Source organism: Fusarium odoratissimum (genome assembly GCF_000260195.1).
Source record: "Fusarium odoratissimum NRRL 54006 unplaced genomic scaffold supercont1.26, whole genome shotgun sequence".
NCBI classification, from domain to species: Eukaryota; Fungi; Ascomycota; class Sordariomycetes; order Hypocreales; family Nectriaceae; genus Fusarium; species Fusarium odoratissimum.
The window spans coordinates 466,534-490,988 of NW_022158710.1; the positions used below are offsets into that span (position 1 = coordinate 466,534).

Consider the following 24,455-nt stretch of genomic DNA (forward strand, 5'->3'; position numbering starts at 1 on the left):
ACATGACCTTCTTGGGTAGTCCGATCACCAACTATGAGGAAGGAAGGAAGGAAGGAGACTGTAACATCCATGAAGGATGTCTCGTGCGGAAACAATCTGCCAGCCTAAAGCTTCAAAGAAGTGTTCGCTGTTTTCATTCTTTGCCAACCTCTTTTTTGCCTTGAAGCCTTTTCTACTGAAAGGTGAGTGAAAGGAGAAGCCTGGGACTATGATACACCTTTGCCTCCTCCTTTTTACCCTGGCTGTATATGCGGCATCTATCGGGGATATCGCAGCGCAGACCTTGGACTTCTGCGGTGAGCCGGATAAGAGTGACTATACACTCATCCAAGGTACGACAAGCCCTCAAAGATGCAGTTGTGGTGGTGATCTGATCTGAATTCACAGATCCTTTCCTCGGCGACATCGACCATGGCCAACCAGGTATCACCTTTGAAACCGCTTATGGTGAAGGAAGTCCTCGCTGGTTCATGGTGTACCAAAACGGAATAGACGCGAAGCCGTATCGCGCGATGAAGGTATATCTGCTGGCCCATGACTTACTTACAAGGCAAGTATTCAACTAACTGTCTCCAAGGTTTCTTCCAACACAACTGTATTTGTTGACTTGACAGCATCGTGCTCAACATTTTCCGGAAGACTCGTTCGTGGTAACGATATCGATTTCGATGGCGGCACGCACAATCTCGGTACATGGGCAGAGATGAACTGGCAGAGTTATCCACTCGTGTACGGTGGGGTGTCTGTCATTGAAGGTGATATACCACACCAAATAATTGATAGAGGAAGCTAACGCTACTCAGGCAATGACGGGCCCATCCGCTTACAATCAGAAGATCCCAACACCCCTTCCATGGGCTTCACTGAAGATATTATCCCTCGAGCTCCAAAAGAATGCCGGGTCAAAAAGGACAGTGGAGGCATGGCGCTGAAGCCAACCGACAAGGATGGATACGACGAAGCAACGCGGGAATTCACGAAACGACAACTGGACAACCAGAAGGTGTCTATCGACAAGAGCTACACTGCGACGATCATGTCCCACGACGGAAGGTTCAAGATTGTTTTTCTCCATGGGAACCATTAGATAGAGCAGCCCTGGGTTATGAGTTCAGGCAGCTGTATCGTCACTTGGAGCTCGAGCAGCCAGTCATCCTTGATGATTCAATATGCGTCTGGAATTATAGAAGACATGTTGTAATCTCTAGGCACTTTTCCAAAGGAGAAGTAGTCAAGATGATTGATGTGGGTTAACTTTACCTGATACGGCAGCTAAAAAGAGAGCACCGAGATCAATACGATTCACCCCACATTCTGGAAACCAAGTTTGAGAAGGTTATCCTGCGGGGTAGACGCACTCATGATGATAACGTTCTAGACTTAATAAAACAAGGTCTAGTCAGAGAAGCACCGGCCCGGTTGAGAATGGTTATCTGATAGAGAATAACACATATCTTGACCGGACGAGTTTCCATGGCCAGAAAAATCGACAAGAGAAGAACAAATTGTTTTCCCCAGAAGCTTGATGTCGATTATACAAAGCCCCAATGCAGAAAACAATAAATCGACTTCACCAAATAGCACATCTCTAGCCAGAATGACTTGCTACGAGACCATCCCAGGGAGCAATCATGAACTTCGAGCTTGTACTTCACTGCAAGAAAATGCTATCACGAACGACAAAGCATGGCCATGAAAGTGGGGGATTGGGGAAGTGGCACAGAACAAAAAATGTCTTTCTTGATTGATTCAGCGTTCTCTTGGCATTATTGCAATGAGTCACATAGAGCCCACATGAACGGCCAGTCAATGTAGCATCCCACTCATCGACCCTTCAGCTCCTCTCATGATCTCAGATAAGTAATTACACTACTTCCCCATCGTACCGCGCTCTTGTAAGTCCACATGCCGGGAGCATTACCCTTGGCAAGTCCCTCAATAGCATCGGCAAAGGCAGGCCCGAGACCCTCGTCCTTGATCTGACGGACAGGGTAGAGATAAGTCTTGAAAGAGAAAAGGATGGCTCGTGTCTTGGGCAGACGAGTCAGGGTTTGGAGCTCTATGCGAAGGAAAGTCTGTGTGCATGTGTTAGTGAGGAAATCTGATCATGGGATAGCGTCCTACCTTTTCAATGTCGACATCTTCATCATTTTCGTACTTGTCATCGCCAGTTATGTGGTTGCCCTGGCAGTTGAACAGCTCTGTATGAGTTTGGACGGACCACTGCAGCTTGTCAGTAACAATTCGGCACGCTGGCTTTCGAGAGCCCTCACGTTTGTTCGTTTAACACTCTTTCCAACTTCCAGCTTTGTAAAGAACTTCTCCATACTAGAACCGATTTTCTCATATGACGGCACAGGTGCATGGATCTCCACAAGTGTTTTACCCAGCTTAGACGAGGGGTCGAAGCCCGATGGAAAGCAACACATAAATGCAACCGAGCGGTGGCCTTCTGGAGTCTCTTGCAACAAGAAGAGATCTTCTTCGACAGTCTCACCGAGTACGCGCAGCGCCGCATCCATGTTGCCTTCGGGCAGTGTGGGGAAGGACATTCCCGTAGCGAGATTCTCGCACATGGAGTTGTCCTTTGAGAGTTTGAAGATGGTCGGGAAGCGCTTAGGCAGCTGTTCAGATAGGAGATAAGTGTAAAGCTCACGCACAGCGGCATCACCTTCGGGAGTGCAGCCATGAACGGTAGACCCATGAGTGGCAATAATACTTCGTCGATGTGTAACGCGGTCGAGGTAATCTTCGTCAATTGTGATGAGTTCTGATGGCGTATCTGCTCGAATAGCTACGAAGACAGTCAGAAAAAAGGACGTTCTTGTACGTCGGAGACCATACCCATCGTTATGTGATATGTTGGTTTGAATGGCCGTAACTGACGCCTAGGTGCAGTTTTCCAGTTAAAGTCATGTAAAGGTTCAATAGCTGCCACTTTTTCAGGCGGTACTATCTCAGCCTTGGCAGCTTGCAAGTGCTGTCTGCGATGGCGCATCCATCTCTTTGCCTGTTGTTTGTTGATCAACTACGAAAGTTCATGATGTAGTCAAAGCTGGTTGAACTCACAGTGGTGTTGACGACCCAAATTGATATCAAAACGGCGACGGGAAGAAAGAGTAGTTTCGCAAAAGGCTGCAGAGAGCCATTGAGCTGATACAAGGAAGTCATCTTTTGGACTGGGGTGGAATTGAGTGACAGAGCTGGTGATTTGAAGGGCCTTGACGGCAACAAAGACCCTTTTTATCTTGTTCCAAACGAACGCCCCTTGTATAGTCACTGAATATTTGGAGTCTATTGTTCTCCGCACGCCGATGTCGCGTGGAGCTCTAGCCTGATAAACTCTCAATCATTAGCTCTCTGTGATGGAGGGTGTGGTACCTTTTGGGGTAGAGATCAGAAGACCCCTCTTGCTCTCATATTAATGCCGGGATAAGGAAAGGCTCATTAGCATTATTATCTACAAAACCAGTCTATCTATCCATCCCATATGTCATCTGGTATCATTCGTCGTATATACAAATCCGGCCCGACCGGGAACACCAATATGTCTAGTCCAATCTCGTGTCTTATCATAATTCCCACAACAATTCTATCACTTCATCCTTCATCTCTTCTATCTTGGGTGGTGGCGTCTTCTTGGTGTCCTTCGACTTCTCGTCCGGGCCGGGGATGTCATCCTCAAGACGGTGAATGTAAATTTGCCGGATATTCTTGCCAACCACTTCTGTGTCGACTAGATGATAGCTCTTCTTCAAACGTCGATCCATCTTGGATCTCATTGGGCTCAGACTCCAGTCGAACCCTTCAGCGCCCTCCCAGCTTCCTTCCATCTTGTTCAAGTCCACGCTTTCCAGGCCTGCAGAGTATTGGGCTATGCTATATCCGTTTGTCAAGACAGTGTCGGCGCCAAAAGCGAAGCGTTGCAGGAAACAACTTCCACAAAATTCGGAGATCTTGACCATCTTGTCAACAGGGGCCTGGTGCCACGACTTCCAGTGATGTAAACTCATTGGCAGACGGCCGGACTCATAGAAACCGCTCATATCTCCACCCATGTCCAGCTGGTGAAGCCCTTTTACAACAGTGAGCTTCGTCTTGGTCTTGCTGTAGATGCATTGCTTGAGAAGACCATCGCCTTGAGGCACATGATCAACTTTGAGGCATTCCTCCAGATGAGGGTCAAGCTCGCGAAGCAGGGCTGGGCTGAGGAAGATTCCTGCTCCTCCAAAAGCCATGTAGCCATGGTGCTTGACTGCATCGTAGTTCTCCGACAACCCACCCACGTATGCTGGAAGCTTGTGATCGTATTTGCCTAGAATCTTGCTCATGGGATAAAGAGAAGGAAAGAAGGTGTCATCGTCGACAATGGCAGTCCACTGCGTCTTCGGGGTAACGTGCGCAAGAAGATCACGGACGATTGCAAAGTGCTGCTCGTTGGAGGTGATGGCCTTGTTCCATGGATCCTTGATGCTGAGTTCGATCCCGCGCTGGCGAAACTGCTCAGTGACTTGTTTATACTTGGACTCGTCGCCGGCATCAGTGATAACCGCAAGTAATTGCGCATGTGTATTGCCGAGCCAGCTCTCAAACTGTGACATAGATTCGTTCAATCGATCAAGACTTGTCGCAACACCAAACAAAAATCCAGAGTAGTCCTGCTGAGGGTAAGGCGGAGGCACCCTAAGAGTGACTGGTTCGCAAGTCGATTCGGTCCATCCTTCACAAGCCTGGTCAAGTTGAACGGTTTGGCCGCTCTTGATCAAGGCATCCGGGTTCTGCGATACAACCTGACTATCAAGTTTCTTGTCTACGACAGGGCGGATGCAGCGTTTTTGGTATATGATGTCCCTCGTTAGGCCGTACGAGGAGCGTCGCAGATGATCGAGAGTTGAGGCACATGGTGGTGCAAGATCAAAATCTGGGCGATCGGGTTGTGGGGGTTCTTCGAAGCTAAACGGTAATGACAAAAGGCCTCCGTAGTTGAGGACGAGAACAGTGATGACGATGAAGGCTAGAGCAGCACTTCTGCGCCGACTGGAGCGATTTCGAGAAATCATGACTGATGTTACAAATATCGCAATCTATGATCAAGAAAAATGATATGACGTCGTTGATAGCATCGATAATCCTCTTCGTAGGGTACTTCGCGGAGTGCCGGTTCGGTGGCTTGTATCGAAGAAACTTGTCTCAAAGCCTGGTCGTAAGAAGCCGCAATCTCATGTGTGTGAAGGACGAGAACCAACTTTGTCGATCAGAAGTTGTCGCGATCAGATGCAGCTAAAGAGTTTAGACAAAGCTTGGCGCAGATTAGGATAGTAGGTATAATGACGATGATAGGTATACATGCGACATAAAAGAAAGTACGGATATACGGATAAAATATATAGAGAAACTGTAATATGTACTCCTGAAATCGAAGAGTCTAAGATAGCGACGCAGACGCCACGGAAACAAAAGCAAAGAAGATGCCATTAAATGGGGGGATGCAGATCCGAGATAAAGAAATCTTGGGAGATCAAAATGTTAGGGGCTGCCCACTAAATTTAGACCGGTGGGGCCAACAATTACAGGAGAGTCCAACTGCTAACAGAGTCCCGCGAGTAAATTGACCCCTGTTCACTTTTAAAATGGATGAGAGATTGTCGCCTTCAACAGTTTAAGGGCGGGATACGGAGGACTCGCGAAGCAAAAGGAGTATGCTCTACAGTGCCACTATCCCGTTTGTCAAACTCACCAGCTATATGCTATTGTCATCCTGGTCTTGCGCAAGAGAAACCTAACTCTCGTGCGACACGCCTGATACTGACTCAACCAACAAGCCAAAAAGAGACATTCTTCACGTACCTATTCACGATGAAGACGCCGATATATCACACCCTCATGTTGGGAAAGAGATGGTAGAGAAAATGCTGCCTCACCGGCAACAAATGAAGGGTGCTCGCATCAGGTACCACTACGATGGCTTACTCCTACGGACTTCGAGGTTGAATACTTCCCAGCAACATAATTGGCTCATTGCTGGCCATCCTCGCAAAGGAACATGCAGAATGCGGCTGAGCTGTTGCGGATGCGATGTGGTCGCTACCAAGTAGGCTGAGCGATTTGCTATTTAAATGGGCAGCCCAGGGCTCGGATTCATCCATCTATCGTGTCTCAACCGATTGAAGCAACATGGATGGTCTCTCTGCTGCTGCGAGTATTATCGCTGTGGTGCAACTCACGGCTGAGGTTACGAAATACATCATCGGTGTCGCTGGAGCTTCGAAAGATCGACAGCGACTGCTTGACGAGATTTTAGCCTGCGAGGCTCTCCTCATGCGACTCCGCGACTATTCCAAAGGAACTGACGGACCAGAGATTGAGGATTGGGACGCTGATCAGGCAAAGACTCATAGCGCCCAGACGTGGTCGGTCAAGGTCAAGGCCTTGGAGAGTGATAATGCACCTTTGTACCGCCTGTATAAGATTCTCGATGCTATCAAAACAAAGCTGCAACCAGGCCACGGGAGCGGCATTCAAAAAGTCAAGGCCGCCTTGAAATGGCCATTCGATGAGAAGGAAGTGGCAAAGCTCGTCGATGCATTCCAGCGTGAAAGATCACTTTTGCATTTCGCCATGACACACGAAAGAACGTAGGTATCATTTTATCCATTACTAGCATCGATGGCTTACATCTACATAGACAGCTGGTGAAGCACATCAAGGCAACCTCAGACGACAACAGCAGACAATTGGCCGATTTGGTCAGACTTATCAAGAACAAATCGACTGAGGATGAGCATCGAGTTGCACGACTTGACCGCATCCTGACTGACATACAGCTGTCCAACCTCAACATAGCAGAAGGGATTGGGCACCTTCAAAACAGTCAGATGAGCGCCCACCAGAAAGAAGTCCTCGACTGGATCTCACCCGTGGATTATGCTCCCCAACAGAGCGACATATTCAGCCGGCGAGAGCCAGGAACTGGTGAGTGGCTATTAGAATCAGACGAGTACAATTCCTGGGTAAAAGGCGACAAACAAACACTGTTTTGTCCTGGGATTCCAGGTGCCGGGAAAACGATCATGGCATCCGTTGTGGTCAATTCATTACTCGACTCCTTCCATTCCGAGAGCAATATTGGAGTTGCATATATCTACTGCAACTTCCGTCGGCGCCACGAACAGAAAGCCAGTGACCTCATTGCGAATCTTTTAAAGCAACTGAGTGAGAGCCAGCCATCACTATTTAAGCCGGTGGACGACCTATACAATAAGCGCAAGGCATCTCGCACACGCCCATCCCTACAGGAGCTTGGTCGTGTTCTGCAAGAGGTTGCTGCGACATATTCTCGCGTGTACATCGTCCTCGACGCTTTGGACGAATGCGAGACCACTGACGGTACACTACCCAACTTCATCCAACAAGTACTTGACCTTCAAAGTGCAACAAGTACAAATATTCTAGCAACCTCTAGGTATATTCCAGAGATCAAGGAGAAGTTCAGGAAAGCTGTCTCTCTTAAAATCCGCGCCAGTGAGCCGGATGTAAGAAGATACCTGGCTGGTCGAATGTCTCAACTCCCAGTTTTTGTTCAGAACAAGCCTGAGCTTCAAGAGGAAATCAAGACAAGAATACTGGAATCAGTCCAGGGGATGTAAGGCGGCACCTCCTTGGAACAAACATCAATGCTAATCTCAAGTTAGGTTTCTTCTCGCGCAGCTGCATCTCGATTCTCTTGTCGGCAAGAGATCACCGAAAGCTGTCCGAGCTATTCTCAAAGCTTTGCCGAGTAACTCAAGCACATCGAAAGCCTACGACAAAGCGTACGGCGATGCTATGAAGCGAATAGAAGACCAGTTGACAGATCAAGCGATACTGGCTAAAGAAGCACTCATGTGGATTTCGTGTGCCAGACGGTTGCTTAGTCCTGCGGAACTTCAACATGCCCTTGGTATCGAAATAGACTCTACGGAGTTTGATGAGGAAAACCTTAGCGAGATCCCCGACATCGTTTCTGCTTGCGCTGGCCTGGTGACCGTCGACGAACAGAGCAACACTGTCCGACTAGCACATTTCACGACACAAGAATATTTTGAGCGAACACAGGACCAGTGGTTCCCAGATGCTGCTCTGGAAATATCCGTTAAAACTCTGACATACTTATCTTACGATCTTATCGTTGATCAAGTCAGAACTGTTAGAGGTCCAAAACCTGGCATTGCGGTACAAAAAGATGCAGAAAAGTCGGATTCGGTTGTCGATCAATCGAAAGACGAAAAGCCAGGGTCCCCAAATCCCGGTCTTGGTCGATCGAAAAGCCAAGACTGGAAGATCAAAAATAGCGTTGCGGAGAGCGACGAAGACTATGATGTTAAGAAGATGCTCCAAGATTATCCGCTGTGTCGATATGCATCATGCCATTGGGGTTACCACGCTCGCAACGTCTCAGAAATGCCTGATATTGTGAAGAATTTTTTGTCATCAGAGAAACTTGTCAAGGTGACTGAGCGCCTGAGGTATGCTGGTGGATTCAACCCTGGGACCACTGGCCTTCATGAGGCGGCGTACTTGGGTTCGAAGAGGCCGTAGAATGGATGTTGGAGAGATGCTCGATCGACGCACTTGACTCATATAATGTATCGGTTCTGGAGATGGCATGTGGCCTTGGCCACCTTTCGCTCGCCGAAACACTCCTCAAAAAGGGCGCAAATCTACGCGGGACGCCAATTACATATGCAGCTCGACGAGGGCAAGATGCTATCGTAACATACCTTTTCCAATATGGCGCGCCACTGGAACCAGGCGCACTAGAGGCGGCTTTCAGACATTTCAAGGATTCCAAGATATCAGTCGACAAGGTGCCCATGTTTCAAACACTGTTGGAACACGGCGCTGGCCCCAACATATTGATTGACGAAACGTCGCGACCTTTACACCATGCCACCTCGGACAAGGTCGAGCCTCTCGTCCAGCTTCTACTTGACCACGCGGCCGATGTGAACGGACGAGACAAGGAAGGACGAACAGCACTACACTTGGCGGTCGACTCTGAAATGGAGTCATTAGTGCGACTCCTCGTGGATCGTGGAGCCGAAGTTAACGCGCAAGATGATCAAGGTCACACGCCACTTTATCATGCCGCTGGGCGTGATATCGATCCCATCGTGCAATTGCTGATCGACCACGGTGCCAATGCCAACTTGCAAGATAAACATGGACTTTCAGTCCTCCATCTAGCTATGGCCTCTACTTTCGATTGTCTCGTCCAGAGTCTTATTGGTCGCGGAGAAAGCACAAATGCCCATGGTGCAACTCACAAAACCCACTCGGCGGCAGCCGCTAGTAATTCTCTAAAGCCCACGATGGTAAAAGATAAGCCGCAGATGGTTTTTGAGGAATACCCCTTGATCACCATTCATGAGTTGGCGCTTTTTAGGTCTTTGGTTTCTTCAGCCTGGCCATCACGCCGACCTCCAAGTATCGCATCTATGGAAGAACACCTGGACGCGATGCAAATACGAATGGAATGGGAGTATGAGCCCCTGATCGGCTCATTTCTCAGTCGCATGAGTGAGAAGCGTGTCCTAATAGATAACTTGGATGAATCGCTATACGATCAAGCTCTAGATGGCGCCAGGCCTTTTGTTCAGGCAATGATATCCGAGGTCAAGGTCAATATACGAGAATCTCAGGGTTACTCGTCAGTTTATATGGAGAACATGCACGAGGCATCACGCACTCTACGGATGTATTCACAGCAGCTCTCTGCTATCGAATTACATAGAGAAATGGTACTCGGTCTTCTCGTCGACTGTGCAAGATTAGCAGAGATGCTATGGGAAAACAATGCGGCTATAAAAGAATTTGACAGAGCTCGATACGGTGAGCTTATGCTGGCAGCTCGAAAGGGTCAAGACTACATTGACCAGAAACTGCATGAAAGCAGTGCAGTCGGTACGACATTGGACACCACTATCAGTGGCGAACCCATGACTTTTGTCATTCACCCCACTAGCATAAGATTGCGGGAGCTGCGGCAGAGGTTTCACATTGATCTCGGACCGGAGCCTGACGAAACGAGCCCATCTGGCTCCCAGCCGAAGCTCATAGTGAACCTCCAATTGATGGAGGCCAGTCACGCATTGGTCAGTGCAGTGCCATGAGAGTGTGTGTCTAAAGGATTAAGTTCCTTCGAGGACATCGATCTATTCAGGTGTGCGTTGACAATCGACAACTCCTAACTCCACACTACCTGAGTCCATCCCTTAACGTTGGATTCCCAGCTTTTGACGAGTTTCTTCGTCGCTGCCTCTCCAACGACACCCAAAATGTTATCTGCGTCTTCAAAAATCCACGCTCTCACCGCGGGCTCAAAGTCTCTTCCAAATACTTGTTCTTTCATCTTCGCCACGGTGGCCTTGCCCTCCTTGAGTGTAGTCTCAGATACCGTCACAAGCTCCTTGATCTGTGCCATGACCTCTTTTGGAAGGTTACTCTTCCCAGAGCGATCACGCTCCTTTTCGCGGTCATTGAAAGCGATAACCCATTGGGCTGAGTTCTTTATAGCGACGGAAGTATCGCGGAGGATGGCGAGGGAATGAAGCGTGCTCAGAGTTGTGACTTGCTCTGAGGCGTTTGTGAGGGGCAGGAGCTCTAGCTTGAGCGTATCTATGGCAATTTTCAGAGTGTCCACGATCTGGAAAAACTCCTCGGGGATGGGTTTGGCCCTATTGATGCCTGTTGCGAAAGGAATGAGGGTGCTGAGTAGGCTGATGACCTCAAAGTAGATTGCCTCCTGTGGAGTGAGGTCGCCTCTGGGACCGTTAGAGAACTTCATGAAAGAATTGCTAAGTTGACCGAGTGATTCGAGGACGAAGACTTGGTCGGGAATGGCGGCTGTCGCAGAAGCCTTGTAAATGGGGGGAGGCCTGTAACCCAAGAGTTCATGGAATGCTTCCGAGAGGAGTGATAGATGGGCGCGACGATTCTGTACATGTTAGTTTTGCTTCATAGAGAGGAGGAGACATACTGTTGATGGTGGTCCAATCCGCAAACGGGTGTAGACAGGCGATTGAGAACTGCAATCCCATGACGGGAAAGATCCATAGTCTACGGTCTCAACCAGTTTCATATCGTCAGCCACTTCAGCTGCTTTTGTTAGTACTTGTCAAGAATGGTGGACGATTGAAAGACTCACTGAATCGAGGATCGGTAAACACCTCTGAGAAGTGTTCTCCCATAATACGATCGGTTCTAGTCTCCTCGACCAGACTCATCGCTCGTGTGCAGCTCCAGCGCAGGTTCTCCATGTATTCGGGGATATCAATTACACTGCTGTAACTGCCCGACTCGAAAGCATCTATTAGCCGTCTAGGCATTCGAAGCTTCAGCGACACGTTGAAGTGAGAACTCAGCAACTCTAGAAGTTCCCAGCCGGTCTCGTCGGACGGTGAAATAAGGGCAGGTGAGATTGTCGAGAGGCGGTCGTAGAAAATAGGGGCGAGAGAGTCCATGATGGTGCGCTTGACGCCCAGTGTATCCCATATTTCCCTGGCACGAGGCGACGAGCCGACTCGAAGATGCAGTTGTACTAGAAGAAGGGAGATAATGCTATGTTTCGGTGTCAAAGTGAGCTGGTGTTCGAGCAACAACAGAGCTCGCAGGAGGGGGGTGTAAGAGGCAGGGATGTTCGAGAGATCGGTTGATGGAGGAAATGCAGTTTGGATCATGCAGAGACCGATGATGACAGCCAGTTCCGGTCTGATCTCGGCCTCGACAGCAGAGCTTTTCGGAGCCAGGCCAGCCAGCGACTGGTGAGCCTTGAGGGCAGTCTCGGCGATGGTTGAGAAAGCAGGCCCGGGTGAGCTAGCGTCAACTTCAACACCAGAGACAAGACATTTGCGCAGAGGCTTTTCGCCAGGTATCGTGCTGTACATACAGGGGCATGTGGCTGCAAAGTACTGTAGCTTGAATGCAAGGTTGCTTATTCTAGCCGACTGAATCTCGTCCTCTGTAGTCTGAGCCAACTTTGGAACAAACTCGTATGCCATATACTTTAATGCAGATGGACCGAGTCTCTCTGCAAAGGCTTTTATATCATCGAAACACGCAGCATTTGTTCCTTGGCTTTTCACGTAGCTGATCAGTTCCTTGACTCGGAATGACGCAGGCTCGTTCTCAACAACATCATCCTCGTCATTTGATGCAAGATTAAAGGCTGCCGAGACACGGGCCAATAGAATAATGCGCTTGTAGATCGGTCGCAGATTTGGTGACTTGATGAACTTCAATAGGAGTTGTTGGACAGTTTCTTCAATACTAGATCTTGTCAGTCGGGGCTTCGTCTGCTGTTGAGTTTCTACATACTCTGGCTTGGTATTCTTGATCTCGGCAGCGGCTTCAATGAATTGCCGCCAGACTTTCCAGTCTGCCGCCATGAGACTCGGTTGACCGTTTTCGTCCTCAATTGACAAACAATCCTTGCACAACTCGAAAATGGCTCCGAACTGTTGTTCCTGTTGGTAGCGAGAAATGGTCCGTAGCATCAACTCCTTCCTGCCCTTTCGGAACTGAACAAGGGGACTGAAGACGGGACTTGAGACGAGTTTCGCCAAGTCATCTTTAGAACCATGCTTTTCAGTTACATCGTATAACAGTAGGATCTCCTCTTCTGTTTGGATACTTCGTGGATGTGGTTTGGCGTCTTCGCCCCCGGTAGTCGCAGCCTAGGATGGTGAGTTTAGGGGCTTATTATTAACGAAAGGGGTACTACCTCTTCCGCCAATTGTGCAGCACGTTGTATCTGTTTCAATGCGAGCATCCCATACAGCTTCTTCTTCTCTGAAGGTGATTGAGGGCTGGTCTGATGGGAGTTAGTGAGGAATGAAACAGAAGATTGCTGTACGAACCGCCAATAAATGTGTGATCACAATATTCCAAAACATAAAGCTCCGCTCCTGAGGAAATGTCCTGTCCAAAATTGCCGCGATCTGTAAATATGTCAATCGATATCTCTTCTCAGTAACAAAGCCTTCCATACCTGTTGCGCGCTGACAAGATCCCAGTGCAATAAGCATGACTCCAAACAGCGGCTGGCGCCAATTTTATCCTTGGGTGTAGCCTTCACGAGACGTGCCCTCAATGGCCCAAGTGTCTCGGGAAAATCTTCTTCGCTGTTCAGACCTTGGCTGGCCCATTCAAGGAGGTCTATGGCATCGACATCTTTGACCACGGTTCCTTCTCTGACGTACTTGTCAATGGCGGTTATGGCTGCGAACTTGGAGCTAGGGTCATCCAGTTGGCTTTCAGCACATATTTTCACAATCTACTCATACAGGTCAGTCTACGGATGGCTCAAGTACAAATCCCATCAATTCGCACCTCATAATATTGGTCGTTGAATGTTCGGGCCCGCTTCTCTGCAAGACGGATCACAGCAGCCCAGTTGCCATCGTTGAAGGCAGACTGGAGCTGGAGGTCTACGCCGTTCTTGAGGTTGGGTCGCTGTTGACGATTCATGAGTGTCAAGCTTCGCGACGCTTTCCCGCCCCAACTGACTAAAGTTGACTGAATTATTGAGAGTGAGTGCGTGAGAGTTTGGAGGGGCTCAAATTGAAGTGGGATGCTACAGAAAGGTGGAGGGGCGGTGGAAGCGTGGCGGTGCAGCTTGCGCCACATCACCGCCTAGTTTGTCGCCCGTAGCCCAAAGCTTTGGTGCTGTTACAGCATCAAGTGAAATAACACTGCGTGTTTCCAGAACTCAAGCATTATACTCAGGTGTGCTCTCAATATCACGACGCTTGCATCTGTCAGAATCATTTGGGGTGCCATTGTCAGTTCAATCATCAAGTTCCCTCAGTTGTTATTACCTGTTCCATCCAGACGTCTGCAATTGGTACCCGGGGCCACCGCATGAGACTGCGTATGTTGCCAGCCTGAGGTAGTGCACTGCGAATATGATCGTCGGTCTATACTAGAGCCATTTTCAAAACATGATGGTGATTGAGATGCAAAAGTTAGAGGTCTCCCGCTCTGTGACCGCCGCGACAGTTTGTCGATATTAACTCTGGCAAGTGCCCATGCCCTTATGCAGATTGACATGCCCATTGCTCAATTGAGAGTTCAAGATTAATAAGAATATTTTATCTGAGGCAGACGCAGAACAACGATCCAAGAACAACAGGGAAAGACAGAGGAGATGCAAGTCTTTGTCTGACGACTGAGACTTTCATCATACCTAAAGCACTAGAGATCTGGCTCTTGCTCAGCTTCAGTACCGCATGCTATCAAGTCACAACAATGAGGCGATGCTCGAAAGAGCCCATAGTCACGACGGTTCTGCCGAGTATCATTTGTCATCACTTGGTTTCACCCGTATTACTGATTATACGGAATAGGCCATCAGAGACACTTGTGTGATCATGTGGAAGAATCTTGCCAACCTCAGTCATGCTCTCGAGACACACAAGCATAGTCATACCGCTTCAGCCTTTATGGAACAACCCTAACTCTGCGAGCCTCATTTTTAAAGTGAACGGGAGCGATTGGTCGATGATCGAGAACACACTTGTCGATGAGAAGCGTGATACAGGGTACGATGTGCCAGTGTTAAGCTTGACGCCAAGTCTTAATGTCTTGGACGATGGGCGTGATGGCAGACCGCCCGGTCTCGGTAGATACTTGCTTCGAGCGGTACTTGGAGATGCGATTGAAGGAAGTCGACAGAGCTGGGACCTAGAAACTCTTGCTGATGCTTTCCTATGGTACGAAATGGAGTCCCGCCAAGTACTCCTTGACAATGACCAAGCCGTAAGGGCTGAGAGATATCAAGTCCAGTCCAACACCGATGAATACACAATGACATTTGTTCCATGGATTCTCCTGTCTGGACTTGGGATGTTGGGAGTAGCATGCGCGTTGACGATTGGGCTTACGCTCGATTCTTGGAAGGTAAACTCGCTAAGAAGTGGGAGAATGTTGGATTCAATCCGATTGACAGCTGATGTTGGAGTGGCTTTGGATAAGCAGGTGTTTGAAGAGTGCCCAACCTGGGACGCCACCAGGCTGAACAAGTGTGCCGATGAGGCTCGGTTCCAGTACGAGCTTGACGCCCAGTTGGATAGTGCAACTGGTCTTTATACTCTAGGAACCCGCCTTCGACAAATCTCACGACCACATGACTGATGACTGTCACGAATTGGGGGGTTTCGACAGAATGACGGGGTTACTGTAGACGTTTTGGTACTTTGAGTGTTCAGGCAATTCCCAAATTGAACAACCATGCATTCTGTGCAGCTCTTGGTCCTTCCTTCCTCAATGACACAGCCATCATCCAACTGCCTACCATATGGTGACAGCTCGGTATTTACTTTAGCTCTCTCAGAATGCCATGCATTCAGCTCGTGTAAGACCAGCTGTTGATCCAGGCATAAATAGTGAAACCTAGCAAACGGCGACTAGGACGTCTTTGTATCTCAACAGTAGCTGTGTTCCCGTCGGTGTAGGAAAGCGGTGGAAGTTCAAGATGCCTTGGAATACAGGTATATAGATCAGAAAGTCATTGCCTTACCAATTGGCGAGGATGCCGTGACCGAAACGAAAGTTGAAGCCCTGTCAGTTGAGGTGGACTGGAGTAATCTAAAGACACTGGCGCCGACAGGAGACCAGACTTTTCGTTTAAGAAAGATAGCAGAATGTTGCACCGCGCTTCCGTATTGTACAGTATATAAACTCCCCTTAATGTTACAATGATACCTCTGTCGTCAGTCATGATGCTGAGCCAGGCTGGATATAGCAAGTCAACGCAGGCTGTTGAGAGCGAATTGGCCCATTAGAACCAGCCGCGGCCTTCCTTTTTCCGTTTGTCGGTCTACGGGAATGATAAGCCTCGGGTATTCTCTTCAGCTGTAGCATCGTGTATAAGTAACGTACCCATGCTTGTTTGCAATCGCGATATGCCCTGTTCAATTGTCAGCGCCTTGCCCCGATTCCTCGAACCAAAGTGGCATACTGGAAATACTCTCCACACATATTCTTATCGCCTCCGTTCCTGAACAAGCATCTATAGCTCCGTTGCGCAGCCTCTTGGCATGGATCGTAGAACTCGCTCTTCGATTTCCTACACCTCGTCAGTGTCGCGATCGTTTACGGGCGGGGCGGTCGCTAACGTTTCGAACTTCCGGCGTTTGTCGTCGTTCCAAGGTTGGGTATCGACGTCGCTCGACTTCGGAGGCTCGGTGGCCTCAGTTGTGTCTTTTGGTGAAGAGGACATGGCGGCGACGTTTGGGGAAAAGCGATGGAGTCTTCGAAATCGCGGGATGGAGACGCTGGTTTTAATGATTCAACCCGACAAAGCTGGGGCGGGGCCGAACGGTCCCTAAAGCGGTTAGTGATGATCGCCAATGCGTTCAAAACGTAGTCAAAGGAAGTCTACAAAATCCGAATTCAAATGCCAAATGTTCACCCAAGTTATAGGAGTTGAGTTGCAGATCTAGCCATCTTCGTTGTCGCAATGGAAGAAGATAAGTAAATCAACAAATGTATCGTTGAGTAGGCCCCTTAGGTCGGGATGTTGTTTCATTGTCTCATGATGTCATATTCATGAATCGCTTACCCTGAAGCCAACTCATCATTGAGCTGCACATAGAGACTATTTCCTCCAACAGCGATCTTGTGTCACAAAAAGGTTCATGTCCAGGTTTCGAAAGACTGCAATGAAGCCGGTATCGAAATTTGAGCTTGGGAACAGGTTTGGTTTCGGGACAACCGGCCAAGGATGGTCGCGACAGTAGATGATATGTCCAACTCATCAATAACAAGCACTCACAGTTATGAGTAATGAAGCGATAGGAAGGCAGCATCAAAGTCTTACACACTAGAACTCGCATTCACTGTCCACGTTTGCCAATCGAAGCAGTGGGTTTCATTTTATATAGCCAATGCTATAGGCTTTGTTCGATACAAGAGCTACCAGAAGCCATCGTTACACCAGGCTTTCCTATTACCTCTCGTGCTATCTATTAGTCCGTCCCTTGCCTTTTGTATTTTTCTCGTCGTCTCTTGACTGCAGCATAGACCCACGTCGAATTCTTTCAGATCACCGTCGCCCATGGTCGCCAATGCAGCTAAGCCGAGGTACGAATGGTACATATCCGGAGGCCCTCCTACGGACTTCGAGAACCCGCCAATGCGATGTTGTGTGATATCAAGAAGATATCGTCGCGAAGGCATGACGTTGATAATGGTAGAATTACCTAGCATCTGGAAGACGTGTAAGAGCTATGCTCTGTCCAAGGAGACATGGGAAACTTACTGCAAGCGTACCGCCAACCCACCAACAGTAGCACGTATCGGCCTTCTTGTTCCATCGACCGTTGAATCCAATATGGCCAAGATCGAACTCACCAGTCTTTGACTCAAGAAAGTTTTCCTCCACTTCATCCTCTTCTTCTTCCTTGGCGAGGTAGGCGAAAGAGCGAGAGGCGAGAAAGTGAAGGAGTCCCTCACGATCCGGGACGCCCCGTTTCAGCGCCTCCTCAGGAGGATGCGGCGACGTCGAGTCTAGTGGTCTGTCTAAGAGTGACAGCGCACCTATCGCGCAGTATGCATATCCAGCTAGAGAGGTCAGCTATACGAGTATACAATAAGTCAAGAGACCATACCATGGGATTCGTGCTGCGACGATTCTGCTACTCCACCATCATACGTCTGAGAGGTGTTAGTGAGACGGCATCGCTCAAGCAAGTATAACGTACCTGGCCTCTCTTGATGTGAGCAATCATTTCATCGACGTTCAAATCCTCCACCCAGCCCTCATCGCCTTCTTTGACATCTCCTCTTAGCATCCACCGAATACAGCTCGCTAGATAGCTGTGTCTCATATCTCTGCCACCCACAATCTCTCCGTCCCATAAATTTTGTCCGAAACTCCCATCCTTTCTTTGGAGCCTATTCAGCCACTTCAATAACCGTACTCTGTCCACCCCGTTGAAAGCTGACCTCGCCTCATCCTCGCCATCGGCTGCCAGGCCCAACAGGACAAGCGCAAAGAAGGTAGCTGCAATATTTGCTGTGCCCTTGTACGCTTCTTGGCCTGGTAATGCGTGCGTTGAACTTCCACAAAAGCCACCTTCTGGATGCTGCAGACTGAGAACCCACCGACGGATAGCACCACGTTCAGTATGGGTGAGCGGGACAGACAGAATGTCAAGCGCCGAAATAATGAAGCAAGCGAAAGTAAGGCGGGTCGAGTCGTAGGCCGTGTAAGGGGATGGGAGATAAGATTTATGACAGCGCTGCCAATATTTGATGTGCTGTTGCTTATCCAGCAAGGAACTACCCGCTTCCGACATTTCAGAAAACTAAACTCCCAAGCCTAAAAGTCGTATATTTTCCCAGTGAGCAAGGCGAATGCATTAGTTAAAATTGCTCAAAGTGAAAGCACTGCTCGGTATGGTGCATGCATGTTCGAGTCCTACCAACAAAGCTCACAGCTCGAGGGAGAAGGTGGAGACCAAACCAACTGGAACAAGGGCATTAGGGTAACAGCCACAACCACCGCCACAACAAATGCCGTGCCGCGACGCTACGAGGCGCTCCTGTAATCGGATTCGCTAGCCGCGATTAGCGGCCCGCAAATCCCCATCATGCGCGGGTGACGCATGGCATAACCCCTGGCTTGCTGCTGGTTTTCACAACAGCTATTCAGCGTGACCAGGAAGTTGATCAAGTGCTAGTACGCCTCTCAGCTGGGTCTTCTGTTTTCCATTCCTTTAAGCACAAGCTCACTTCTTTTTGGCCTGTTGAGCCCCTCCTTTCTTGCTGCCAGTTTCCCCTTCTTTTGCGACTGGCGAAAGCTTCATCCTGCGACGCACGCGATACGGACGAGCGAAGTACATCGAGACAACCATCCCCAGAGGGAGTAAAACGCAACCATGGCACTCATATCTGCCAAAACGATTATAACATCTGTCTCTCTTTTCCATCTAACTCTCGCATACTTCTTCATCACCAATCCAAGCTCCATCAATGAGCAAGCGCTTGTATTCATGTTGGGAGAGAGCATGGGAATGGTGAGTCTCCATCACAGCATGGCTGCTGGTCGCGACGTCTCCGAAGCCTGTTTAAGCTGACCCGACTCGTCATGAAGCCTCTAGCAAGAGGGTTTGAACTGCAAAGCCCTCCCCTCGCATTCCTCGCCGCTGTCCTCGTCTTTGTCGGCTTTAGTGATCTGGTATCCCTGTCCATGCCCGACGAAGTCTGCCTGATTTTCCACTGGGGTACACAAGGTTGGCATCCTATGCCCGACTTCTGCTCATGATGGACGCTAATTGCCACACAGCTCCCTTGCGATCGTTCCTCTCCCTCGGTTTCGTTGTCTACATATTCCTTTTTGGCCCATCATCTCCCATGTACGACAAGTCCTCTCGCAGTCACCTCTCGCATCCGAGCTCGTATAACCCATCATATCGCCCTGCTGGCTGGGGCGGTGACATGCTAAAGAACCGCCTATTCTTTACATTCATCTTTATCGAAACAATGACATGGTTCTGGGTTTGGATCACGTTGCGTGAAGAGCGAGATGCGATACTGAGCAAGAAGTCTCGAAGACGAAGCCACTCGCATTCTTTCTAGGAGACCGGCTGTTTTCACAAATATTTGGTATCACGAAGCAATTGGCGTACGGTGTTCTTGGGACGAGACAACGAAATGCACGAAAGAACCAGATACTCAAGATTATTTGCAAGCGGCCCACGCAAGGGCTGTGGATCTTGTAGAGAGACCGAACAAGTCAAGAAACAAAATGAATGGCTGACAGATTCTCATTTAGAACGAGTGTCTGAGATAAGCAAGGCTGGCTGATTTGCAAACGCATAAATAATAGTCTGTTAAGCTCTATCGTTCCATGATCGTATATAACAAAAAGAGGTATCCATAAGGGGCTATGCACCATTCAATGTTTTAATGAATGATCGCAAAGCTGGTGAATCGGAGAGACGAATAAAAACAGAAACACAAACAGCCTTGTATCGCAGAGCTTTTGGACCATGTAATGAAGCGATTCCACCACCGTCGTCCAGGAAATTATCTAGTATAATTCGTCAAGTCGTTGAACTGCTTTCTAACGGAGAATTTTCATCAAGTCGCAGGTGCCTTCCCCGCAGTGGTCGTGGACGGGCCTTCTGACTTGTTTTGAATAATGGTAGGCGCTGGTTCTAGGCTCGGCTGAGGCTCATTCTCTTCAAAGATCTGCTCCTCGATCCGCTCCCCCGGTCCGCCTATTACCGGGCTAAAAACATCAACTTCTTCAACATCGTCGTCGTCTTCTGATCCCTCGTCTTCTTCTTGTATCGTGATTTCTCCAGATCGGCGTCCCAGGCCAGAGGCACTAGCACTGCGGGAATGCGAACCGGAGCCACTGTTGCGTTGGCCTTGAGAGGGCCCACCAAAATTGTTTAGCGTCGGGCCCTTGAACAAATTCCGTTTTCGCTTGGCAAACATGATGCCTGATGCAAAAGGGTTAGGCGAACCTGGAGCTTGTGGGGGACCTTCGGATGGCATGCCTTCATTGAACATATTCAGAGTCGGCGGAGTGGCTCGCACGAGACGAATATTGGATGGGAATGCGACTGACGTGGGTGTTGCTGGAAGCACCTTGACTGAGTGGTGTGGTGAATGCCCTCGCTGCAGAGGTGTCTTGGACATCGAAGTAGAGAATGAAGCAGCTGAGCTCGTAGACGACGCCTTGGAATGGGAGTGGTGGTGATGATGGATAGATCGAACAGAGGATACTGAGGATGATGTCGACTTTCGGCCCCGAAGTCCAGCTGACGACCGCCTAACAGTCGATCTCGGTGTAAGAGGAGAAGGGGACAATGACTGTCGTTTGTACGACGTCGTGATCCGAGGTGGCGGGATTGTTGGTGACCCTAGACTTCCTGACGCCGTTCGTTGGGTACTGCTCCCAGCCTGATAGGCCTTCTGGCCGTTAGCCACAACTCCCTTCGGTAGTGAAGCAGTTGGTTGTGTTCCTGGCGAAGTTGAGTTAGGATATTTGCTTGTTTGTGGTCGCGAACTTCCATCTTTACTGCTGGCCGTGCTCCCCTCCTTCTTGTGTAGGTCAGGGGTGCTCTGGCTGGTTCGTCTGGCGTGGCCACGTCTCCTCCTTGTCGCACTTTCAACAAGCCAATGTGTCATGTTCTTCCAGTGGGATATCAGCGGCTGACTAGGTCTCCTTCGTGGCCTCTCATGGCCGTTCTGCTGATGATGCTCGTCACTGGCATTCGAAGCCAGTGCGTCCGAAGTCGTGACAAGGTGAAGAGTAGAGCCTCGAGACCGAGCACTGCGTATCATACCCTCCTTAGGTGGCGGAATAGGCCTGCGCTGGCGAGATGTCGACACGGACCTTATCGAGTCTTTGTCAACAGGCGGTGGAGGACGATCGCCATCTTCATTCATTCCTCCTGAGTCCCTACCAATTTCTGGAAGCTGTGGAAGATCTGTCACAACATAGTCGAGGTAATGCGCGCTTCGTCGCTCGCTCCTCCCCCTGTTCCGGGAGTTTGACGGTTCAAGTCTCAAATGCCGCCCGGTGCCGTTTGCCTCGTCAACTTCGTGCAGGATTGGAGCCATTCTTTCTAGCCGACTAGATGCCGCGGATAGTCGTCGAATGCTGCGGCTGTCGATCTCTCTTTCTCTTCTCTTCTTCTCCCTGCGCTGCATCTTGCGTTGTTCCTTTTCCAATAACAGAGCCCACCAGCCAGCCAAAGCATCGCACTTCTGTGCCAAGACGCTTTCAATCACTCCGTCAATATTGACACCAGAACTTCGCATTCTCTGCAAGCAATCCTTCTCCAAGGGCGTCGAGAAAGGGGGCGGTTGCTGAACATCCAGAATGGCTCTCTGTGTCGGGGCATGTTCAGCCAAGAATGAATTCGAGAGAATCTCAGGCAACGATGGACGTAACAATGGCCTTTTCGATAATAATGACTTGATCAAAGGAATGGCCTCGGGGGGCATATTATCAGGAAACTTGGGATCCTCGCTCAGAATCTTGGTCCGGGTAATATTATCGTCATCGTCATCGAATGGAAGTTCACCGCACAGTAGCGCATAAAGGATGATGCCTAAACTCCAAACATCAACCTTTTCACCAGCGTACTTTTCGCCCTTGAGCATCTCGGGTGCAGAATAGCAGATCGTGCCGCAAAATGTTTGTAGGTGGTTCGTCCTTCCCTCATACTCTCTTGTGAAACCGAAGTCGACCAGTTTGACGTTTTCGTGTTTGTCGAAGAGGATGTTCTCAAGCTTGAGGTCTCGATGGACACAGGACTGATTGTGAACATAGCTAACTGCGCCGACGAGTTGTGTAAAGATCTTTTGTACTTTTAGAACGGGGAGTGGACCGTGCTCGAGCAGGTGGTTGTAGAGTTCATCGCCTTGTAGAAGTCAGTAGGTTAGTCAAAGAAGAGGCGAGCAAATAGTTACCAGAACAGTACTCGAGAACCATCCAGACCATGTTTTCAGTGACAATAACTTCGTATAATCTTGCTATATGTGGATGTATGAACTGCCGGTGATGGTGAATTTCTCGTGCGAGGTTCGAGTCGCCCTTGTTGGCAGACTTGAGAACGACCTTATTTGGGTTAGCTATCATCGAGGATAAGCCGGCATTGTGCTAGACTTGAAGTACCTTGGAGCCATTGGTCAGTTTATGCGACGCCAGGTAGACTTTTCCGAAAGATCCCTTCCCGATCAGTCTCCCAAGCGCGTAGTTGCCAACGGATTTGAGGTCATGGCTTGCGAATTCGCTGCGAGGAGAGATTAGCAAATCAACGTTTGGGGAAGGCGAGGGTCGTACTCGAGAAGCTCCTGATACGAGCGAGCAAGCTATTACGTGTTAGGCTGCATGTTGAAGACGCAATAGGATCCGCCTAAGCAACATACCTTCGCCTTGCGCACGAGCTCGGCTTGTCCTTTCAAGGCCTGCATCCCTCCGCGCCGGATGCCGCCTGGCCACGCCGCGTGGAGGGAGACCGAGTATGGGCCGTGTACGTCCGGTGAGGAACACGCAGTTAACGGTTTACGTCGAACGGTAGCGGAAGGCTGACGGGAAGGAGTCCCGTTGGCAGTGACGTATCAATTGTAAACTGTGGTGGCACATGCAGAATGACCGAAGCTGCAAATTAAGTATGGTAAGGACAGACTCGTAAGTGGATTAATAGTCGTATTCTGAGGAGGCCATCAAGGATTGCGTATCTTTCAACTCGCTGCGTTCAATGAGGTCGTGATAAACGTTTCGTTTCGTTTCGTTCGCTGCTCAATCATTTGGTTGCGGTGAGATACGGGGACGGCCAACGGAGTCAAATCAATTCGCAAGTCGTCAAACAATGCACCGCCGCGGCGACGGAGAGAGGTTTCAGGATGTAGTCGAGAGAATGACACGGGAAATAAACATAACAAGCGGAAAGAAGGGGAAGAAGAAACTCTTGCAGGTGAGGTGATGTGACAACTGTTGTTGTACGGAGCAAGTTAAGGTTTGGGGAAATATTTTGGGAGCTGGAGATTGGATGTTGGTTGGAGCAGGGGTACTTGTGACGCCAGCATCAGTTCACCAGTCAGCAAGTACCTTACCCAAACGTTCCCCAAATTGCTGGATTCAAGGGCGCGGGCGCGGAAAATCACGACAACAACTCCAACACGAAGATAATACCCTTGACCATCTCCAGCTCCTATATAATCGAAGAATTCTTCACAACCTCAGAGACTGGAATTCTTCGCACGATGCAACATGTTTCTCATCCAACGGTCAACTCCTTGAAGCGGATAGCTACGACCTTGGACCAGGGGATAAGCACGAACAGGGGATATCCATTCGTCTGACAATGGGATTGAGGCCCTTTAATCAAAACATGCAGGGGACATCACCGCGTCACGTTATTGGATATTTTTTACAATGCGAGCATGTTTCTTACCTTTCAGAGTTGAAACAATTCCTTCAAGAGAACAGCGGGTTGTCATCGGTTAAATAGTGATATGATCCCCAACCATCGAGTGCATTGGAAAAGCTTGTATCACCTGATTGATGCTTTTTTGGATTGCCATCAATTCTGTCCTCATACTCCGTAATAGCAGTCAAGGTGACGAATAGCAGAACATCTCAATGATCCTTTCACAGACACCTACTGTATGCTTGAAACTTACGAACGGCAAACTACTACTGGCACATGAATGAACCTATATAGGTATCTATCAATAACTGAGATTCCCTTTACCTTCGTGGCTGTCTGTCAAATCACATTTTTCTCTGACTGAAGCTGCGCGGGATTAATTGCTTCCCTCGCGGTGCATGTCTCATACCTTAAGGTAAGGATATCTGACGTCGATGACAGTCCTTGACATATCAATAAAATGCTACGTCTATCAAGTGACATGACATGGCCGAGACCCGGGTATCGCTAGTAACAATC

At 49.1% G+C, this 24,455-nt stretch overlaps 11 protein-coding genes across 16 annotated transcripts; 5 read left to right on the forward strand and 6 right to left on the reverse strand.

The window, feature by feature from the left end:
* Window positions 1-208: 208 nt before the first annotated feature.
* FOIG_12454 (uncharacterized protein) lies at window positions 209-1,087 on the forward strand (the record flags this gene model as incomplete). The annotated part of the gene is made up of 4 exons (XM_031213358.1): window positions 209-332; window positions 388-518; window positions 578-755; window positions 804-1,087. 4 exons carry the CDS (start codon window positions 209-211, stop codon window positions 1,085-1,087), a joined length of 717 nt encoding a protein of 238 aa, XP_031057103.1.
* A 628-nt stretch (window positions 1,088-1,715) lies between these two features.
* Window positions 1,716-3,298, reverse strand: FOIG_12455 (uncharacterized protein). The gene is made up of 5 exons (XM_031213359.1): window positions 3,070-3,298; window positions 2,845-3,010; window positions 2,274-2,794; window positions 2,125-2,223; window positions 1,716-2,075 (listed from the first exon to the last, which is right to left on the reverse strand). Exons 1-5 carry the CDS (start codon window positions 3,169-3,171, stop codon window positions 1,845-1,847), a joined length of 1,119 nt encoding a protein of 372 aa, XP_031057104.1. The 5' UTR covers window positions 3,172-3,298; the 3' UTR covers window positions 1,716-1,844.
* An 83-nt stretch (window positions 3,299-3,381) lies between these two features.
* On the reverse strand, window positions 3,382-5,497 carry FOIG_12456 (uncharacterized protein). 2 transcript variants are annotated; one of them, XM_031213361.1, is made up of 2 exons: window positions 5,247-5,490; window positions 3,382-5,189 (listed from the first exon to the last, which is right to left on the reverse strand). In XM_031213361.1, the coding sequence occupies exon 2, from the start codon at window positions 5,058-5,060 to the stop codon at window positions 3,573-3,575; it is 1,488 nt and encodes a 495-aa protein (XP_031057106.1). In that variant the 5' UTR covers window positions 5,061-5,189; window positions 5,247-5,490; the 3' UTR covers window positions 3,382-3,572. The 2 variants fall into 2 exon arrangements, with proteins under 2 accessions (XP_031057106.1, XP_031057105.1); XM_031213360.1 differs by having other exon boundaries at window positions 3,387-5,197; window positions 5,247-5,497.
* Window positions 5,498-5,584: 87 nt separating this feature from the next.
* Window positions 5,585-8,577, forward strand: FOIG_12457 (uncharacterized protein; the record flags this gene model as incomplete). The annotated part of the gene is made up of 3 exons (XM_031213362.1): window positions 5,585-6,635; window positions 6,686-7,642; window positions 7,692-8,577. Exons 1-3 carry the CDS (start codon window positions 6,175-6,177, stop codon window positions 8,575-8,577), a joined length of 2,304 nt encoding a protein of 767 aa, XP_031057107.1. The 5' UTR covers window positions 5,585-6,174.
* Window positions 8,578-8,622: 45 nt separating this feature from the next.
* Window positions 8,623-13,573, reverse strand: FOIG_12458 (uncharacterized protein). The gene is made up of 7 exons (XM_031213363.1): window positions 13,369-13,573; window positions 13,028-13,312; window positions 12,897-12,977; window positions 12,761-12,850; window positions 12,355-12,713; window positions 11,018-12,306; window positions 8,623-10,975 (listed from the first exon to the last, which is right to left on the reverse strand). Exons 1-6 carry the CDS (start codon window positions 13,504-13,506, stop codon window positions 11,133-11,135), a joined length of 2,127 nt encoding a protein of 708 aa, XP_031057108.1. The 5' UTR covers window positions 13,507-13,573; the 3' UTR covers window positions 8,623-10,975; window positions 11,018-11,132.
* Window positions 8,640-10,151, forward strand: FOIG_12459 (uncharacterized protein; the record flags this gene model as incomplete). The annotated part of the gene is made up of 1 exon (XM_031213364.1): window positions 8,640-10,151. One exon carries the CDS (start codon window positions 8,640-8,642, stop codon window positions 10,149-10,151), a length of 1,512 nt encoding a protein of 503 aa, XP_031057109.1.
* Window positions 13,574-14,298: 725 nt separating the features above from the next.
* FOIG_12460 (uncharacterized protein) lies at window positions 14,299-15,171 on the forward strand (the record flags this gene model as incomplete). Its single annotated transcript, XM_031213365.1, has 1 exon — window positions 14,299-15,171. The coding sequence occupies exon 1, from the start codon at window positions 14,437-14,439 to the stop codon at window positions 15,169-15,171; it is 735 nt and encodes a 244-aa protein (XP_031057110.1). The 5' UTR covers window positions 14,299-14,436.
* On the reverse strand, window positions 14,953-16,363 carry FOIG_12461 (cytochrome c oxidase-assembly factor COX23, mitochondrial). Its single transcript, XM_031213366.1, has 4 exons — window positions 16,155-16,363; window positions 15,998-16,105; window positions 15,919-15,946; window positions 14,953-15,856 (listed from the first exon to the last, which is right to left on the reverse strand). The coding sequence occupies exons 1-4, from the start codon at window positions 16,256-16,258 to the stop codon at window positions 15,818-15,820; spliced, it is 279 nt and encodes a 92-aa protein (XP_031057111.1). The 5' UTR covers window positions 16,259-16,363; the 3' UTR covers window positions 14,953-15,817.
* A 493-nt stretch (window positions 16,364-16,856) lies between these two features.
* On the reverse strand, window positions 16,857-18,807 carry FOIG_12462 (protein farnesyltransferase/geranylgeranyltransferase type-1 subunit alpha). Its single transcript, XM_031213367.1, has 4 exons — window positions 17,742-18,807; window positions 17,649-17,694; window positions 17,300-17,601; window positions 16,857-17,247 (listed from the first exon to the last, which is right to left on the reverse strand). Exons 1-4 carry the CDS (start codon window positions 18,336-18,338, stop codon window positions 16,954-16,956), a joined length of 1,239 nt encoding a protein of 412 aa, XP_031057112.1. The 5' UTR covers window positions 18,339-18,807; the 3' UTR covers window positions 16,857-16,953.
* FOIG_12463 (uncharacterized protein) lies at window positions 18,645-22,560 on the forward strand. 2 transcript variants are annotated; one of them, XM_031213369.1, is made up of 4 exons: window positions 18,645-19,058; window positions 19,136-19,274; window positions 19,328-22,209; window positions 22,334-22,512. In XM_031213369.1, exons 1-3 carry the CDS (start codon window positions 18,921-18,923, stop codon window positions 19,618-19,620), a joined length of 570 nt encoding a protein of 189 aa, XP_031057114.1. In that variant the 5' UTR covers window positions 18,645-18,920; the 3' UTR covers window positions 19,621-22,209; window positions 22,334-22,512. The 2 variants fall into 2 exon arrangements, with proteins under 2 accessions (XP_031057114.1, XP_031057113.1); XM_031213368.1 differs by having other exon boundaries at window positions 19,328-22,560.
* FOIG_12464 (CAMK/CAMKL protein kinase) lies at window positions 19,075-23,581 on the reverse strand. 4 transcript variants are annotated; one of them, XM_031213371.1, is made up of 6 exons: window positions 22,933-23,581; window positions 22,847-22,875; window positions 22,679-22,796; window positions 22,474-22,621; window positions 20,550-22,424; window positions 19,075-20,492 (listed from the first exon to the last, which is right to left on the reverse strand). In XM_031213371.1, the coding sequence occupies exons 1-6, from the start codon at window positions 22,975-22,977 to the stop codon at window positions 20,125-20,127; spliced, it is 2,583 nt and encodes an 860-aa protein (XP_031057116.1). In that variant the 5' UTR covers window positions 22,978-23,581; the 3' UTR covers window positions 19,075-20,124. The 4 variants fall into 4 exon arrangements, with proteins under 4 accessions (XP_031057116.1, XP_031057115.1, XP_031057118.1 ...); XM_031213370.1 differs by having other exon boundaries at window positions 19,075-22,424; XM_031213373.1 differs by having other exon boundaries at window positions 22,847-23,581.
* Between the last annotated feature and the right edge of the window lie 874 nt (window positions 23,582-24,455).